This window comes from Cynocephalus volans, chromosome 6 (assembly GCF_027409185.1).
Source record: "Cynocephalus volans isolate mCynVol1 chromosome 6, mCynVol1.pri, whole genome shotgun sequence".
Taxonomy (NCBI): Eukaryota; Metazoa; Chordata; class Mammalia; order Dermoptera; family Cynocephalidae; genus Cynocephalus; species Cynocephalus volans.
The window spans coordinates 132,329,216-132,347,219 of NC_084465.1; the positions used below are offsets into that span (position 1 = coordinate 132,329,216).

General features: G+C 42.5%; 1 protein-coding gene across 1 annotated transcript in view; it reads left to right on the plus strand.

Annotated features, from left to right (window-relative positions):
- PROSER2 (proline and serine rich 2) overlaps nt 1-17,418 on the plus strand; it is a 44,648-nt gene extending 27,230 nt beyond the window's left edge. Inside the window, exons 3-4 of the mRNA XM_063100472.1 lie at nt 10,710-10,962; nt 12,621-17,418. Coding sequence (XP_062956542.1) covers nt 10,710-10,962; nt 12,621-13,651 — 1,284 coding nt within the window. The 3' untranslated portion in view covers nt 13,652-17,418. The remainder of the gene's footprint in view (nt 1-10,709; nt 10,963-12,620) is intronic.
- The last annotated feature ends 586 nt before the right edge of the window (nt 17,419-18,004 follow it).

Sequence of the window (18,004 nt, forward strand, 5' to 3'; positions counted from 1 at the left end):
TCCCAAGCGTTTGATGTCTTTTGTCTTCACCCATTAGTCACAGAAGAAGAAGGTAGAGCAAGTGGTGGTTAAGTGCTGTCCTCATGGCTGGTTAGACTGGAGTCCAAGCAGTACACTAGAAACCCCATGTGCCATTTGCTCTGTGATTCAAGGAGAGGAAACAGAACCAGAGGAGTGAGAAAGCAGAAGCACACTAGTCAGGAAGTAACCCTGTCCTCCTTTTAGTTCTGGCTCCTTATCGGATTGAATCAGAAACTATCCTGGTCAAAACAGCTATTTTAAGACACAGTTAAGTAGCTTTTATAAAAGATCAATTCGATTAACATTTTAGTAAATGCCTACTACGTACAAGAACTGATAACTGATGGAATAAAATGCAGTTTTAATCTTTTTAGGAACTCAAAAATATAGTGACAAGACAGCCATGTGCAGAGTTAGGACAGTGTGACAGAGCTCATGAGGGGTCTTGGAGCACCTATAGTGCCACACATTTAAGGTGTTTCTGTCCTAACCAAGATCTCTTTATAAGAGATATAGATCAAGAGGTAGATAGGAGATCAAGATCTATACTGTCAGTTTAAAGATGTTTAAGGCAGCCAGGGAGTCCAGCTCTAATCCTTCAAAGCCATTATTATTCTTCAGTTTTGTAATCAAAACCATACACATATCTCATTCCTCACAGGTTTGTTTATGTCTCTTTCTTGCCAGAAGTAAAGGTCTAAGTTAGCCATAGGGAAAAATTACAATAGTGTCTAGTTAGAAGTAACCATAATTAAACCCTTATACTGAAGCTGTGGGGAAGCGCTTCAGTGAAATGTACACGTCCAGCCTTTCTTGCGAGGTGGCCAAAGCAAACACAGGCACTTGAAGCTATGTAAGAAGAGGCTTAGTCGTATTTTCTTCTCTCTGCCCCTATTCTATTTCAGCTTCTGGGGGGTCTCCCATCAACTTAGATTACTAAGCGATAAAGCAATGCTCAAGTGTCAAGGTGACAGTCGTGGTATCCGTAAGAAGAATATGTGTAATGATAAAATAAAAAATAAAAAATAGAAGATGACATGGACATCAAATCACATTCTTCCAAAACAAATACCTGAGGCTTCCTACCTGGGAGCCTGGTGGTTAAGAGGTGCTTGGCTCATCTCAAATTTTTAACCATAATAATCTTTTTTATGAGACTTTTTTTTTTTTTTGTCCAGAATAGAGATGAGTTCTGCTGGTTCTTTTTTTTTTTTTTTTAATGCCTCACAAGGAGTTGCCACAACTGTCTCAGTCTGCGATTAAGTTAAATCGCTTTATTTAATGGAAAAACAAAAGAAAAGGCCTACAAACTTAATTATCAGGAAAAGATTCAGTAGTTTTTTTAGGGGCTGTTTTAGGATGAGGATTTTAAGCCTTCTCAGCATTTTTTGTTTGACAAAACAAAAGATTTTTCTTCTCTGTTATTTCCCCAAAAACAAAACTCTTGTCCCAAATCTGTACTAACATAAATATATCTAGGATTGTTGACTTTTGTAACTATTGCTAGCATTTGTTCAAAAAGCTTGTCATCCAGGGCCAAGCCCATGGCGCACTCAGTGCGGCGTTGGGAGTGCAGCGACGCTCCCACCGCGGGTTCGGATCCTACATAGGAATGGCCGGTGCGCTCACTGGCTGAGTGCCAGTCACGAAAAAGAAAAAAAAAAAAAAAAAAGCTTGTCATCCAGCTTTTATGTGGATGTTCTTCTCGTAGTTTGAATGGGGCTGGACAGACCTTTTTCTGTCATCTTGTGCAGGAGTGAACAGACATCAGCAAGACCAGGACCTGGTTCTGTTTATGGGAGGCTTGTTCAGTGTACATTATAATTACCTGCATATATTTAGCATTTTGAATTTTTTGGTTTGAATATATTACAGATATTTTCTTCAAAATCATAATAGACATATTAGGGTAGAAATATCTTTTTCACATTCCTGAAGCAAAGCAATGTTTCTCTCAGAGACTTGCAGATGTTACCTGAAGTCAGCATGGTGGGATGGAATGGGCAAGGCCTGGTTTTCTAGATAGTTCTTTCAGCATCTGGAGATGTGCAGCCATTTAAAGGGCTGCTGTTTACTCCATAATCCAAGTTGGTGCATTAAAAATGACATTTGTAGAAAGGGAATTTTATTTTTTCTGCCGTCAGCCTACTATCTTGCACACAAATAGGGACAAACTTGTTTTCCTCACCTCTCTCTTTCCCACGAAAGCTGCTATTTCGGTTTATCGTCATTTCCTATCTCCTTAGTTCTTTAAGAACTGAGTTAGCAAATGCCACGTCCAAAAGCACCCACAGCCCCGCAGGGACCTCCTCTGCGGGCTCAGTCTTCTCCCCTCCTCCACGTGGGGTCGCTCATCTACTGCCTTTTTTTTTTCAATATTGAGATACAGTTTATTGAGAAACAGTTCACATACCATACAGTTCACCCATTTAAAGTGTACCATTGAATGATTCTCAGTATACTTACAGAGGCATACAGCCATCATCACAGTCAGTTGTAGAACATTGTCACCACCCCAGAAAGAATCTTGTGCTCACGAGCAGTCACTCCCTGTTCCTTTCGCCCGGCCCCTGGACACCATTGATCCGCTGTCAGGCTGTGTGGATCTGCCTCTTCTTGCTCCCTCCCTTCTCGATGCTCTGCCCCTTCCCCAAGACCACGTGTGTCTTCCTCCTCAGCGTCCCTGTCAGAGAGAGGCGGTGTCCAGCGTCTCCTCAGAGTGGGAGGAGTGCACAGGAACTCTTGGACAAGGGCCCCAAAGTACCTGCTCCCCTGCCTGTGTCCCCATGTTTTTCTTTCTTTCCACCTTCTTTCCCCTCCAGGTGCAAGCAGAGTCCAGGTTCATTTGGAGGGCAGCTTCGTGCTCGGGGATTAGGCAACAGACCAAGCCCGTAGCATTTTTGGCGCTGCCTCATGGGTCAGGGCTCAAGGCCAGGCTGATCACAAAGAAGGCACTTGGGGCTCTTTCAGTCCCTAGCCCTAGAGAAAGACCTCAGAGGGGATGAGGATGCAGGAATCTGAGTCACGCGGGACCTGGGGATGTGTTCACTGACCAGCCTGGTGAAATGGGTTAGTGTGTCCTAGTGCAGAAGTGGTAAGTGAGCAGGAGTGGGAAAGAACACTGAGGTACAACTGAGAGCTGAGGACTCCAGGGTAAAATGTCCAAGACTGGTACAGGGATCTGTTGACACACAGTAGCATACAATGAGAAAGGGAAATGAGCAGAACAAAACAAAAAGCAAGTATAGAACCTCATTCTAGTGTTAGCCCCTCCACGAAGTAGTCGTATGTCCTCGAAAAGTCATTTCAGGTTATGAACCCAGTTTTCACATCCACAGGGGGAGGGAGTTAATTGATCTGCTGTGTTGCATCTTTCAGCAACACACAGGAAAGGAAAAGGAAACAGTTGTACAGGAGCTTCCCTTCTGCTGTGGTGTGAATGTTCCCTCCGAAACTCATATTGAAACTTAATTGCCATTGTAACAGTGTTGAGAGATGGGACCTTTAAGAGGTGATTAGGGCACAAGGGCTCTGGCCTGAAAATTGGATTAATCCCATTATTCTGGGAGTGGGTTAGTTATCATGGGAGTGGTCTCCTGATAAGAGAATGAAGTTTGCCCCCCATTTCTCTCTCTGTCCCGTGTGCTCGCGTGCCCTTTCTCCATGTTGTGAGGCAGCAAGAAGGCCCTCACCAGATGTGGCCCCTCGATCTTGGACTCCAGAACTGTGAGCCAAATAAACTTCTATTGGTTATAAATTACTCAGTCTCACGTATTCTGTTATAGCAGTAGAAAATGGACTAAGACACCTTTGTAATCTTATTTTCCAAATGAAATCTTGGGGCTGGCTGGTTAGGTCAATTGGGAGAGCATGGTGCTGAGAACACCAACGTCAAGGGTTCAGATCCCCTGTACAGGCCAGCCATTAAAAAAAAAAAAAAAAAAAATCTTATGTTGGGACTGCTTGCTTTAGGGTTGGATTAGACATGTGGGGTTATATAGTCCATTATTATTTTGTCTCTCACTGAGGGTGGGCATTCACACGTGGTATAAGCAAAAGGCCTGTTTTGATCCAGTGAATTCTACTGTCTGTACAACCAAAGGAAAATGATTATACCTAACCGAAGGAGATTCTCTTAAAAACTCAGGAATAACCCTATTGAACCAGTGAACTAGGAAGATCAAAGTAGGAGGGAAAAGGGAAGACAGCATTAATTTATCTTCCTATACTTTTTATTCAACAAGTAGTTGTGGTTAGGATTTTTGTTATGGTTGTTATCATTAACATCCACAACAGTTGTTGTAACTGTTAACTAGGGGGATCTTTGTTATGCTAAGAGCCCTAAGGACTTTAGACTTGCAAGGTTTTTGTGTTAAATCACTGAGCTAAACTGCTCTACATGGATAGAAGAAAAATGTGAGCAGTCTTAGGGTGAATCTGGAAGAGCAGTGCATGCTGAATGGGTGGGGGATGGGATAATCTAGCACAAATAAGGTGCACTGAGAAAAGATGAGGCAGGAATGCTGTCCGCCGTGCATTGCAACCCTCCAGATGATCCCGTCAATCCTCAGTACATTCTAAAAAAGATCTCAAAATGAATAGTGTCACAGGACTTCTTAAGAAGTTTCATGTTCTGGCCACCAGACAGTCAAAACAGGCACCCATGGTGAGGAGGCAGCTGACATTTTGGTTACAGTGACTACCAACTAGATCCAAGGCGACCTCTAAGATATGTGGGTAGTTCAAAGATATACTAGACGTGAATCTTTTCTTTAAGCATAAAGTCTAGTAGAGACGAAGAACATGGGTGACGAATAACTGTAGTAAAAATAGAATCTTATGTATGGAATTGATTCTACTTTTTAAATATCTCTCAAATTTATCTTCTTCTCTCTGTTCTCATTACCACTACTCTAGATTAGGTGACCTTTAATCCTTGTTTAATTTGTTTCCCATGTTCGGTATTTTCCACGCTCTAGTCAGCGTGATCTTTCCAGGATACATATCTTTGTCTCATCCCTTTTTGCTTAACTCTCACCTACTTGTTTCAGGTTCTTGATTAATATATCATTTCTTCTCTGAAGTTTTTTCTGATATCCTGCTATGTGTTTCTTAACACCCCATAGTCACCTTGTCATAGAATTTATGCACTCTAATTTCTGATTTTCTAATCTGAAGCCCTTATTAGGTGGTACACTCTGGACAGCGAGAACATTATTAACACTGTTGTATCTGCATTGCCAGTGCTTAGTAGATGCTCAAGTATCTGAATGCATGATTCGTTAGATGCTATGGGAGTAGATTAGAGGTACAATTAGAGGTACGGTGACATTTAAACTGGGCCATCAAAGATAGGTAAAATGGAGCTATGCTGACATAGAGACAGGTATAGGAAATGGCAAATGATTGATTTGAGTATAGAGCAGGAGTTGACAAACTGCAGCCTCTGGACCAGATCTGCCCTGCTTGCTGCCTGTTTTTCTAAATAAAGTTTTAGTGTAACAAAAACTAGGCTTGGCTGGCCACTTAGCTTAGTTGGTTAGAGCATGGTGTTGATAACACCAAGCACGGTGTTGATAACACCAAGCACGGTGTTGATAACACCAAGCACAGTGTTGATAACAGTAAGGTCCAGAGTCCAATCCCTATTACCAACCAGCCACCAAGAAAAGCAGCAACTAGGCTCATTCATTTACATATTGTCTATGACTTTTTTGTTACATCAACACAGTTGAGTGCCACTGAAAAGCCTGCAAAGACCAAAATATTTACTATCTAGCTCTTTACCAGTAAAGTTTGCCTCGCTGCTATAGAACATAAAGGGAAGAGTAGTAGGGGGTAAAATCTGAAAGACAGGTAGAGCCATTACAAATACCTAAGAAGACATATGACAAAGAAACATGTAAGAGCTCTACACTGGAAACTACAAGATATTGTTGAGAGAAATTAAAGTGCCAGATCAGTGTGTGAAACTTTGGTGCTTCAGAATTAGCTAGAGGGTATGTTTAAACACAGACTGACAGGCCCAACCCCTTAAAGTTTCTAAGTTGGTAGATCTGGAATGGGGCCCAACAATTTGTATTTCTAACAAGTTCCCAGATTCTCCTGCTGCTGCTGCTGTTGCTGCCAGTTCAGGGACCACAGTTTGAGAATCACAAATCTAAGTAAATGAAGGCAATGTTGAGGGTTTGGATCCCTGTACCAGCAAGCCACCAAAAATGAATGAATGAATGCAGGCCTATACTGTGTTTGTGGATTGAAAAAATATTGTAAAAACATCGGTTTGCCTCATCTTGAGGAACTTCCATGCAATCATAGTGGTAATATGTGTGTGTTTATATGCTGTAGAAATTGACAAGCTGGTACTAAAATTTACGTGGAAATTTAAAAGGGCCAAGAAAAGCTAGCACAGACTTCAAGAAGAACAGCAAAACTAGAGGACTTTACATTACCAGACATGGAGACTTATTATGAAGTTATAATAATTAAAACAGTATTTTATTGGTATATGGATAGACAAGTAAACAAACAGAAAAGAGAATCCAGAAACAGACCAACACGTCCTATCATTTGCTGATCCCCTTACAGCAATGGAGACCAGCAGTAGAAAAAGATGGTCTTTTTAATCAGTGGTGCTGGAACAATTTGGAAAAATTGAATCATGACTTCACACCATAAACAAAGCTTCATTCAGGATCAGTGGTAGCACTAAATATGGAAGGCTAAAAGCAATAATGCTTCTAGACCCTCATTGATTAAGATATTTGCAATAAATATATGCAGCAGACGATTTGTGTCTAGAATATATAAAGAACTCCTACAAATTATTTTTTTAAGACAACCTGATAGAAAAATAGGCAAAAGACTTGAACAGGCACTTCATAAGATGATCTCCAAATTGCCAACACCATTAGTCTACATAGAAATGAAATCACAGGGAGATACAGGTTCAGCATCCCTAATCCGAAAATCTGAAATGCTTGAACATCTGAAACTTTTGAGCACGGACATGATAGTCAGAGGAAATGCTCATTGAAGCATTTTAGATTTCGGATTTTTGGATTATGGATGTTCACCAGTATGTACTCTTCAAAAAATCCAAAATTTGAAACACTTCTGGTTCCAGGCATTTCAGATAAGGGATGCTCAACCTGTGCTAGTACATTCCTATCATGCAGGGCTGTAGAGCCACCAGCCCCTCTGGCAGGAAGTGTAGATTAGTACAACCACTTTGGAAAACTGGCTGTATCCATCTACCAAAATGTACACATATTTTTGAGCCAGCAAGTTGTGCATATCCAGCAGGTACGTATTGCTCCTCATTCTGCAGTGATCTCTTATCTTTGATCACCTAACCCGGGCTGCAGATCTTTCTCCTTTTCCTGTCATCATTCGTCTGGGAGTAAGCTAATGTGGCCCTGCTAGTTTGAGAAATTTGCGTGTATTCTTGTGTTAATCATCCCAGAAACAAGTGTAGACTACGCTTTCAACTAAAGAAACGTCTCTAAAATTGCATAGACTATAGGCTCTTTGTGGGCTGGGAGGATTTGAATGCCTCTCAGGTGACGGTATGAAGAGCATTACTCTTCACCATGGGGATCAGCTCTTAGTCATCTTTGCTTCTACCATGTTTTTGTTGTTGTTGTTGTTTTATCAAAGTTCTTGCTTATAGTATAGAGTCAAATAGTTTTAGAAAGTTGATGGAAAGCATCAGTCCTCCGTGAACACCTGCCTCCCCCCTGCCCTGTATCCTGCTCATGAGGCAACAACTTTTAACGCATACCTATTTCTCTGTTATTTACCTTATTTTCCTCCACTATTGACATGTTACTCTATGTTCTGTCAGTAGTTTTTTCTGTGTATAAATAAGTAAGCATACATTTAAATCAACTTTTTTTTCCCTGTAGCATCCTTTTCACTTCACTTTATAATTCTTTTGAAAACACCATTTTAAATGGCTGTATAATATTCCATCTGTGAATGTACCGTTATTTGTTTACCTGTACCATTACTGTTGGACATTTTGGGTTGTTTTGTGTTTCGTTTGTTTGTTGTCTTGCTACTGTAAATACTAACATAATTAGTATATCTGTATGTGTGTTGCTGTAGATAGATTGATAGATAAATGCTTTTTCTTACAACATTCATTTTTTCTGTGGTTAATAATTGTTTTGGTTTTATTTGCTTGGTTGGTTTTCTGTGTTCCCTCTGGCTTGCTCTCAGCTGACTAGTTGTCAACTGCACAGCCGGCATCCTGAGGAAGTCACTGTTATCCTGGAATTCCCTGCAGATTTCTCATGTGGACTCTCCCATTTGCTCACTCCAATGTCTTCTTTCTTGGTTACTCCTTATTTAGGGGAACAACCACACATCCACACTACCTACCCTACAGTACCTTCCTAAGAAAGGCAGATATGGGAGATCAGTTTTTTAACTTTACATGTCTTTAAAAATCTTTATTCTGTTGCAACCTTAATTAATAATTGGGTTATGTATAGAATTCTAGTTCGGAATTTGTTCAGAATTTTGAAGGAATTGCTCCATTGTTTTCTGGCTTCCAGTGTTGCCGCTGAGAAGTCTGTTGTTCTGATTCCTGGTCTTTCGTTTATATAACTTTTTGTGGGGGGCAAGTGGCTGGTACAGGGATCAAACCCTGGACCATGGTGTTATCAGCACCACACCCTAACCAACTGAGATAACCAGCCAGCCCTGTTCTTTTTAACTTTTTATTTTGAAATTATTTCAAACACACAGAAAAGTTCTAAGAGTAGTACAGAGAACTCCCACATATACTTCAATCAGATTCATTGATATTTAAATTTTTTCCACATTTTACCATTCTGTCTCTTTCTTTCTGTCTCTACACACACACACACACGCACATGCACGCACACACACAATTTGTTTTTTCTGAACCTTCGAAAGTAGTTGCTATGTCATATACATCCCCTCAATATTGAAGTGTGTCTGTCCCAAGAATAAGAATATTCTCTTACATAACCACAGTGCAGTTGTCATATTCTGATTCCTATTATTTTGTACATGACCTGCTTTTTCACTCTGGAAATCTTTCAGGAGGATGTTTTCTTGGTTTTCAATATATTGAAATTTCACAGTGATGTGCCTTGGGATGGGTCTACTTTCTTTTTGTTCATTAGGGTATACACCGATGGCCTCTTTCAGTTTGGAAACTCATGTACATCTGTTTAGGGGCATTTTCTTGAATTATTTTATTTATTTTGATAATTTATTCTCTGTTTTTTTCTTCCTGTAACTCTCATTATTCAGATGTTGGCCCTCCCAGACTTATCCTCTAATTTTCTTTCTGTTGTACTTTTCCAATTTCTCGACTTTGTCTTCTAGGCTTTTATTTAGTTTTTTATTTTTCCTACTGTCATATTTTTAATTTCTAAGAGCTCTTTTTTGTCACAACTTTAAAAAAAAATAACATGTTGTTTATGGATTCAATATCTCCTCTCAGTCTCTCCAAGGGTATTGATGATGATAACCTTTTTGAAATTTTCATCACATCACTCTGCACAATTTGTTTCCTGTAAGTTGCTTTTTTGTCTTTTTGTTTATTTTTATGTCTCTTTCATGTGAAACGTTTTTCTCAGGTGCTTAGTGGTCATTAGATATCTGCACATACTCAAGAGTAGGTCATTGAGAAACTGATCAAAAAACATTCTGCCCTGGGATCTGTTGACTGTGATCTTCACCTGTAGAGTGATCATGCTGAGCTGGTTCATCGAGGAGCCCTTGGTGGCAGCATGTTTTGGCTCTTGGATGCTTCAGATTCCCCAAGGAAGACTCTTGCAGTCTTGTCTCTAGAGGGTATCGCTTTGGCCTTGTCTGCTCCCTGCTGTTTTCAGTATGGCTCTTGACCATCAACTCTGCTCGATGGCCCCTTTGGACTTTTTCTTTTACCCTCTTTAAGAAAAAATGTATAGTTTTCTGCTGGGTTGATCTAATTGCCTCTGAAAGAGACTTTCCACCAGTTCTGCTCCTTTCAACATCACCTTTACCACACTTCCAGCTCTGCTCGGCCTCACCGGTGCCTGAGCGTCAGGGCAGTTCTGCAGACACGGCAGCAGCTGAGCACTGGCTTTCCCAGCTGCCCACTGAGAATTCAACCTTCTGGGGTCTCCTTAGCTCATTACCAACTACCCTTCTGTTTTCTGACTGCCTTAATTTTATCACTGACATCTCTTTTCCTATTATTTTTGTCTTTGTGATTTATGCCTTCTTTAAAAAAAAAAATTCCTTTATTGTGTTAGTGGGGTTTTTGGAAGGAGAGGACATAACTATGTGAGTTCAATCCAGAGGTTTCCTCGCTGTTGTCATGGAAAAACAAGGATGTCTGACAGCAGTGAGTTGAGAACTGCTTTCCTGAGGAAGGACTGAAGGAGGATTGCTTTTTTGTCATGGACTCTGAAGGACCCACAAGGCTAGAGCTGATAATAGATTCAAAGGCCCTTTATTTGCCACACCTTTCTGACAGTATTCTTTTCATGCAGCTGAAATGGTGAGAGACATACAGGCACAGTTTGTCAGTGAGGTAGCCCAAATGGCAGGGCACGTGTGCTTAGAGTGCAGGGAGTCCCATCCGGGCTGCGTGCTGGGCCCTTCTCTTGAGACTGCTGTTCGTTTGATCTCCTGCATTCCCCATTCCCAAACCCATCCTACAGGATGATGAGAGCCTGAAGTACCTCACACATGAGGAAAAGGATGTCATCCTGTTTTTCGAAGAGACTCTTGATTCCCTGGAAGACGGCTTTGAGGAGCCAGTGCTGTGTGACAGCGGTGTGCACTGCCACTCTCCGCGGCATCTGGAAAACAGCTCTTCCAGCCCCTCTGAACCTGAAGATGTCATCGACTTAGTGCACCCAGCACCTGCCACAGGGGACACTGAGCACCTTCCAGACGTGCCTCAGGCAGCAGGTGAGGAGAGAAACACAAGAGCCCAGACCTTTGACAAACTTTGCTGGTGTTCAGGACACTGTTGTGCTCTCCTGTGTGTGCCTGCTCAGAAGCTGTCAAGGCTTATCGGATTTTTATAGGGAGAAGCATCCTCTGGGTAGTGTGGTTGTTCAACAAAGGGGAATTCCAAAAGCCCTGGAATACAGAATGAGACTATTAGGGCACTTTTAAAAGGTCGTAGAAAGATTCATATTATCTTCCAATTCTATTTTTCCATGAAATTTCTGAAATGCTCTCGTAGATTTTACATAGGAAGGAAGGAAGGAAATTGGAAATTATTTCCAGGTAACAATTCTATTCTACAAAGAAAACATATTTCTTTGTATCTTGTGCAAGATTATACCCCCATTTCTGTAGCACGACTTTCCAAGGTTGGAGTATTTGAACTGAAAAGTCAGCTGGTTCAGGAAACGACAGATAGAACAAACCCTGAGCTCAGCCTCTGCTTTGTGCACTTTGCTTGACTCAGAGTGGCGTCGAAGGAGAGGTATGCTTTTGTCTGTTTAGCACTGTGATGGAACTAAAGATGGACAGAGAGAAGTTCCTTTCAATTTTTTCTCCTGATGACAAACAATATTGGGAACAAATGTGGGCGAGGGGCTAGGATTGGAAAGGATGAGGAAGAAATAGAAGGGAAAATGCTTTTTCTCTGGTAACTAAAATACTGCTGTTTGTCATGAGCCTTTAGAAATATATGTGTGTGTGCAAAATTTTTTTTTTTCAAGCAAAGCTGTGTATTACTCAGAATTTCATAACTATGGTTATGGATTTCATATAAATATGGAGCTTGGTCTGCAGCCATCTCTTCAAAGAAGAGACTTACTATGAATTTTCCATTTTTATTACACTTCTGCTTTGAAGTATCATTCCTAAAAGTAATTTGAACCAGCTGATGCTTTTAAAATGTCAGATCACATCGTTGTGCCAAGGCGAGTACTTTTTGAAAACAAGCCATCCCCGCCTATCAATTCACTAACATGATATTTTTATAACAATTCTAAGTGCCTACTCTGTGGCAGGTATTGTGTGAGATTCTGAAGATACAAAGGTAAAAAACCCTGCTTACAGTTTTGTAGCAGGAGGCAGGCAAGACGAGGTGCAGAAAGGTGTCAGGTGACTGCGACTTGTACATGGTCAGAAGGTAGTGAAGGCTCCGAGGCAGGCCTGTTAAATTCTAGAGGAAAGTGGCCAACCACATATCCTTCATCTAGAAAGACCTGCTGCCATTGATGGCATGTGCCACCCAGCTCTCCAGCCTCAGAGTCCCCTTTGCAAAATCCTGATCAGGTAGTGGCTGTTGCCTCCCGTCACCAGCCTCAGCTTGACAGTGCCTCAGAAGGCTGCTTCGCCAGGATGCTTCCTGGGTGCTGACCGTTTCTGACCTGCAGGTCTCTCACCATCAGTGATTTGTTCGTTGTCAGCGTGTGGTCATGAGAATAAACACTATTTTCTATTTCAGTAGTCCAGGGAGCAGGGAGACCCAGAGGTTGGCTTACCGCAGGCATTGTGGAAATTGGTGTTACGTCCCTTCGAGACTCTTTTACATTCAGTAAAAAGGAATGTATGCCTTTACTTTTACCTAAGGTGGTAGCTTATGAGGCTTCTCCCTCACTTTTCAGGGGCTGGACCTGTTGGGAAGGAAGATGTCCCTGTCCCTGAATGCAGGAAACAAGATGCTGAGAATTCTCCACCGCCAGACTCCGTAGTTCCAGAGGCCTTTCCCCAGCCACCTTCCCTGCCTGGCACACCAACTCCAGCCCAGCCCTGGAAAGAGCTGCTCCCCTCCGCCCCCCCAGCAGAGCACCCAAAACTACCCCGCTCAGTTCCTACTCCTCTTGTTATCGCTCAGAAAATCTCTGAGAAGTTGGCAGGAAACGAAGGCCTTTCGCCCACATCCCCCTCAAAGGAGGGCAGGCCCGGAGAGTGGAAGACACCAACTTCTTCAGCCCCTCGAAACGGAGACCACCTCCTATGGCACAGACACACGGCCCCGCCTGCTCCCAAGCTCCACCGCTTCCCCAGCAACATCAGCGTGACCAATGGCCCGGGGAGGGACTTCAACAAGACCATCTCCAAGGCGGCTGTCAGCGTGCAAGAGCGGAAAGCCCAGGTCTTGGCCAACATCAACGGTGTCTCCTTCCTCAGCACGGCCGATGTGGAAGAGTGGTCGCAGAAGCGTGATCTCGCAGAGCAGAGGAGAAGCTTCTCTCCGGAGCCGGCAGCACATGACCCAGGCAGGCCAGGCCTGGGCAGAGAAGCCGAAGGCCCACAGGCAGGAGGGCAGCTGGGGGGCCAGCAGTCCCGGGCCGTGCAGACTGAGCCACCCTCCACGCTGGCCAACGGCTTCCAGAGCATCCATGACGTCCTAAAGAGCGAGCCCAGCCCCTTCGTGTCTTCTGGAAAGACCATCACCTTCCTGCCCAACCCGGCCCTTACCAGCAAACTCGCCCGCCAACAGGCCACCACAGTCTTGTCCGAGCACCAGCAGCCCGACTGTGGCCATGGTGGCAGGAGGCGCACAGGCTCCCTCCCTAGGGCTGTGGGCATCAGACCCCAGGGCATCACCGTCCAGTTCTCTGGCCGGGGCTCCACCGAGGAGGCCCGACGGGAGGCCCTGAGGAAGCTCGGACTGCTCAAAGAACACTTGTGACCTAGCCGGGGGCCAGGAAGCTGCAGGGCAGGCGGCCGGCAGAAGGGCTCGCACAGGCTTCTCTTTCCCCTCCCTGAATAAAAGGGGCGAAATGAGGTGTTAGCCCTGACACAGGGCTTGGCTCGCTCACAAATCTAGGAGCTAGTGGGCCTGAAAGAGGCGAGCAGGCTTGAAGAGCAGCGGCAACAGTCCCCGGCTGCACCTGCAGAGGGCCAAAGCCCACTCCCGTCCCCTGTAACCAGGAAAGCCTGTCAGCTGCCATGACTTGCAAACACGACGTCTTTTGGATCTGGGAGGAGGGGTTGGATCTGATTTGTCCTTCTTGAGTCTATAATCTAGCCTTTCATCCCAAATGCATAACAGGAAAGCCAGCTTAGATGTGTTCTACTCAGGATTTCCCCTCCTTTTCTAAGAAAGTAAAAAAGAAGTGCTTGTTAAATTTTTACAGTGTCTTAATAATACTTTTCTGGTTTTTTTGTTTGTTTTGAAGGGTGAAGGATGGTACTTTAACCCTAGATATGCTTGTTTCTTGATGTAATTTGGTTTGCCCGCTTTTTTAAATTGAAAATTGAAGCAAAACCTTTAGAGTATGATTTCTTATAATTTCGAGTTGTGGGAGTAAAATAGAAAGACTGAGTTTGGGAAAGGTGGTAATTTTGAGAAAACAAGTCTCATCAGACTACAAGGTCTGTGTTACTGGGACATATGTGTATGAGCCTGTGTTGTGTGCATATATGTACATAATATATGTTTGACACATGTTAACATTATACACATAGGTATTTGTGTGTGCACGCACATTCATTATTACATAAATATAAACTTCTGAAAACCCTAGTAACTATAGAATGCAAGCGTTTCCTATTCTCTTGGTAGACACAGCCACCTCAACATTGTGATGGATGGCATTTCAAGAAATTGTCACTTCCTAACGTGGAAGTCTTTTAAGGACACATCTCCATGATATTTTGGTGACCCAAAAGTGCTTTTTCCTCAACAGTGTGTTCTTCTGTTCCAAATTAAAGTCATATTCCCTGCTTCCAAATAAGCAAAATAGTTTCCTTTTTAGTGAAGAACATTTTAAGAGGTTAATCTCCTTTAATTGATCTCCTAATTTTAGTTTTGCATGTTCCAAGGTAGCTGGTAATCAGAAGGAAACAGAAGATTCTTAAAGATCCCCAGTTGATTCTGTTCCATGAGCAATATCTCAGTATTTATTTAAAAGGAAAACGCAGAGAACTAGGTTACACAGCATGAAAAGAACTGGTTTTCTCCCAGACTGAGTCTTACATGCTGAGCTGTGGCCACAAGCAGCACTATCAAAACTATTTAAGGCTGGAGTCTTAAACCTCTAAAAATAGAAGTCACGCCCTTCTGTGCCTTTCGGCCAGCCCTTAACAAAGTTTGTTTCTTCCCTGTTGAGAATTACTTAAATTCAAACTTTTAATTGTGCTGTGAAGGGCATTTTTCATAATATTCTATTTGCCTTGTAAGTTACATAAGATGAATGATTATAACTTTTTTCTTAGGGCCGAGCCCGTGGCACACTGGGCAGAGTGCGGCGCTGGGAGCGCGGTGACACTCCCGCCACGGGTTCAGATCCTATATAGGAATGACCGGTGCACTCACTGGCTGAGTGCTGGTCACAAAAAAGAAAATAAAATAAAAAATAACTTTTTCCTTAGAACTTCAGTATTTAATGTCTTGTCCTGCTCTTGTTCTCATGAAATAATCTCATGGTTTCTTGATGAGCTTAATTTAAGTAGGTGCTTTTATTTTAAGGCTTTTAAAAGTTGTTACTTTTAATTTTACTCCTGTTTATGCTGGACTTGTTTAAAGGATTGTTATGTTTCATTTTTACAAAATGACACGCCATATACAGTGTTTAATAATAGAGGTCTTGATACGCTAACTTTTTAAATATTCTTTATATATGAGGATGATTTCTTTTTTCCTTATCCTATGATTTCTTTGTGAGTAGGGTGAACTTGACTGTATATTATTAGTACATTTGTTTTCACAATAACATTTTTGAAAAATAAACTAGAGTTTTATCTTCAGTATAATCAACTTTGTTTTCATGTTATGTACTATATTCTCAATTACTCTCTTTTAAATGGTTACATCTTTTCCTTCTATTTATTCATAATTTCTTTTATTTATTCATAATTATATTGACTGTTACTCTGGTCATTTCTTGTGCTCAAACCCTAGTAATTAAAGCCATATGTTTTGTGTGAGGTTCAAATTATAGCTGCTAATGAACTGACCTGTACATGTATGTATTATGTTAACAAAAGATCTAGTTTGCTGAGGGGCATTAGTTTCTTTACTATAACATAACTGTGTGACGTGATGCTCTTGTCACCTGGCTCAAGGTAACTCGAAGGGTCATATTTCAAAGAAAAATTGTAATGAAAAGGAAAGATGGATCCCAAGAGCTCAGGTTTTTTCCAAGTGATGTGTGAAAATCAGTCCCCATTTTTGTGAAGCTTTTGTCTTAATATTTAAAATAAGGGGAAAAAAATTCTTGTTTGCTTTTAGGAAGGTGTGTACAAATGGCCAAGCTAGAGTCTCATCTGCAGATGGTAATTTGCAGTTAGCAGTATGACAACATGAGGTATGAGTTTCTTCAAAAAGTTCATGGCAAAATGAAATTAAAAGATAATACCTCTCAGTGATGAAGAAGCTTCTGGTTTGCCTGACTGTCGTGGACTCCATGTAACTTTAAAGTTAAGGGGAGAAAAAGAAAATGATCTGAAACTCGCACAGTGGAAGAAATGGCCTAGCAAAAAGCAGTCTGCCCTGAAGTACAGTTGACGAGGAAAGGGAGACAGCTTTCACTTAACAGCCTGTGGAAACTTCTTGCTTTGTTTTGGAATGATCCATAATTATCACTGGGGAGAAAATGGGTCTGCAGTGAAAGACCAGCTCTCACTAGAAGTCTCTCCATGGTGGCTACATATCACGCAGGTTTTGTACATTATTCCTTCAGATTTTAAGAATCGAAGCTACTTCTATGGGGGAAAAAAAAGATAAGATGAATCTGCCCATGAGCTTCTGAAGACCCCTTCTGTCTGCTCCAGTTCCTTCCTCCTCCTTATCCCCTTTCTCATACTTGGTTTCTGATGTGCACACTTATCTTCACAAAACAGACAGAAATCTAATCCTTGCTCCCCGCCCCCATTCCACACCCCAGGTCACACCGTCTCTCATAAGCTGGTTGAGAAGAAAAGGCACAGGCAGGAAGCTGATTCCGGGGGGCTGCCCGTCAGGGAGTCGTGAGTGCGACATACCCACGGCGTTTCCTAGCAGAGCCTGGGCTCCTGCAGCCAGACCCAACTCGGCCACCTGGGCTCTCTGCCCCTTTCAGGACTGCACCAGCTGACCTCTGCCATACGCTAGTACTTCAGAGAGTGTGTGGAGAAGCAGAATTAAGAGAACATGAATCCATGAACTTTTTGAAGTGTCCTACAGGATTCTTCACTGCAAGTTCCTGGTGGGCAGCTCCTGCTGTGGGGTGCCTGTTTGAAACTAGCTTTCCAGAAGAGCTTACTGGAGTTAATAAATGAGGCCTATGGAACCCTTAGGATTGACCTTTTTATTTTAAAAAAAATCAGAAATAATTTACTCTTATCAAAAAACTTGTAAATGTCATGCTAATGTTTTTCTAATGACGAGACCCGTAATGAAGACATTGTTCCTCTGTGCGTGTGTTTCATCGCTGTGACATGGCAAGGTTAATAAACTTTTTTCTCCTAAACTGCTCCCTTGGGTTCTTAAACTTCTGTCATCCGATAATGGTGTTCTCTGAGCAGTAGCCTTGTTTTTCTGTGTTTCTTACTGTCCCCTGCCAGGTCCCCAGCCAGAAGGAAGGGGAGGAGTTGAAGGGAATGTCCACCTGCGAGAGAGGTTTGTGTTTTCATTGCAATGACAAGTTACCAAACAGGTTTTGTGTCTTCTTCTCACAACAAGGCTTTTCCCCTGCTTTACAGTGTGGGAACAAGGTCCCATATCCTTCTCTAATCTACTGGTCGGATAGCCCGGCCTTCAGACATCAGAGAAAAGAGAAGACAGAGCTGTAAGCTGCCCTGTCCTGGGGAAACTGCAGCTTTTTGTACTTGAATTTGAAAGAGGCATGGCTGGGGGTCCTGCGCACGCCACTGGCCTTCCACTTACCTATCCCCAAGTCCTGCTCTGTGCAGGCTTTTCCCTCGCCCACCAGAATCACCTACTTTCTCCAAGTAAAAGCCCTATGGGGGTGGGGGGGCATTCCTCTGCAGGAAGAAAGGCCTGAGGATACTTCCCACCTGGACTTTTTAGCACAGAAATAGTCTGCCCGGTCTGCCTCTG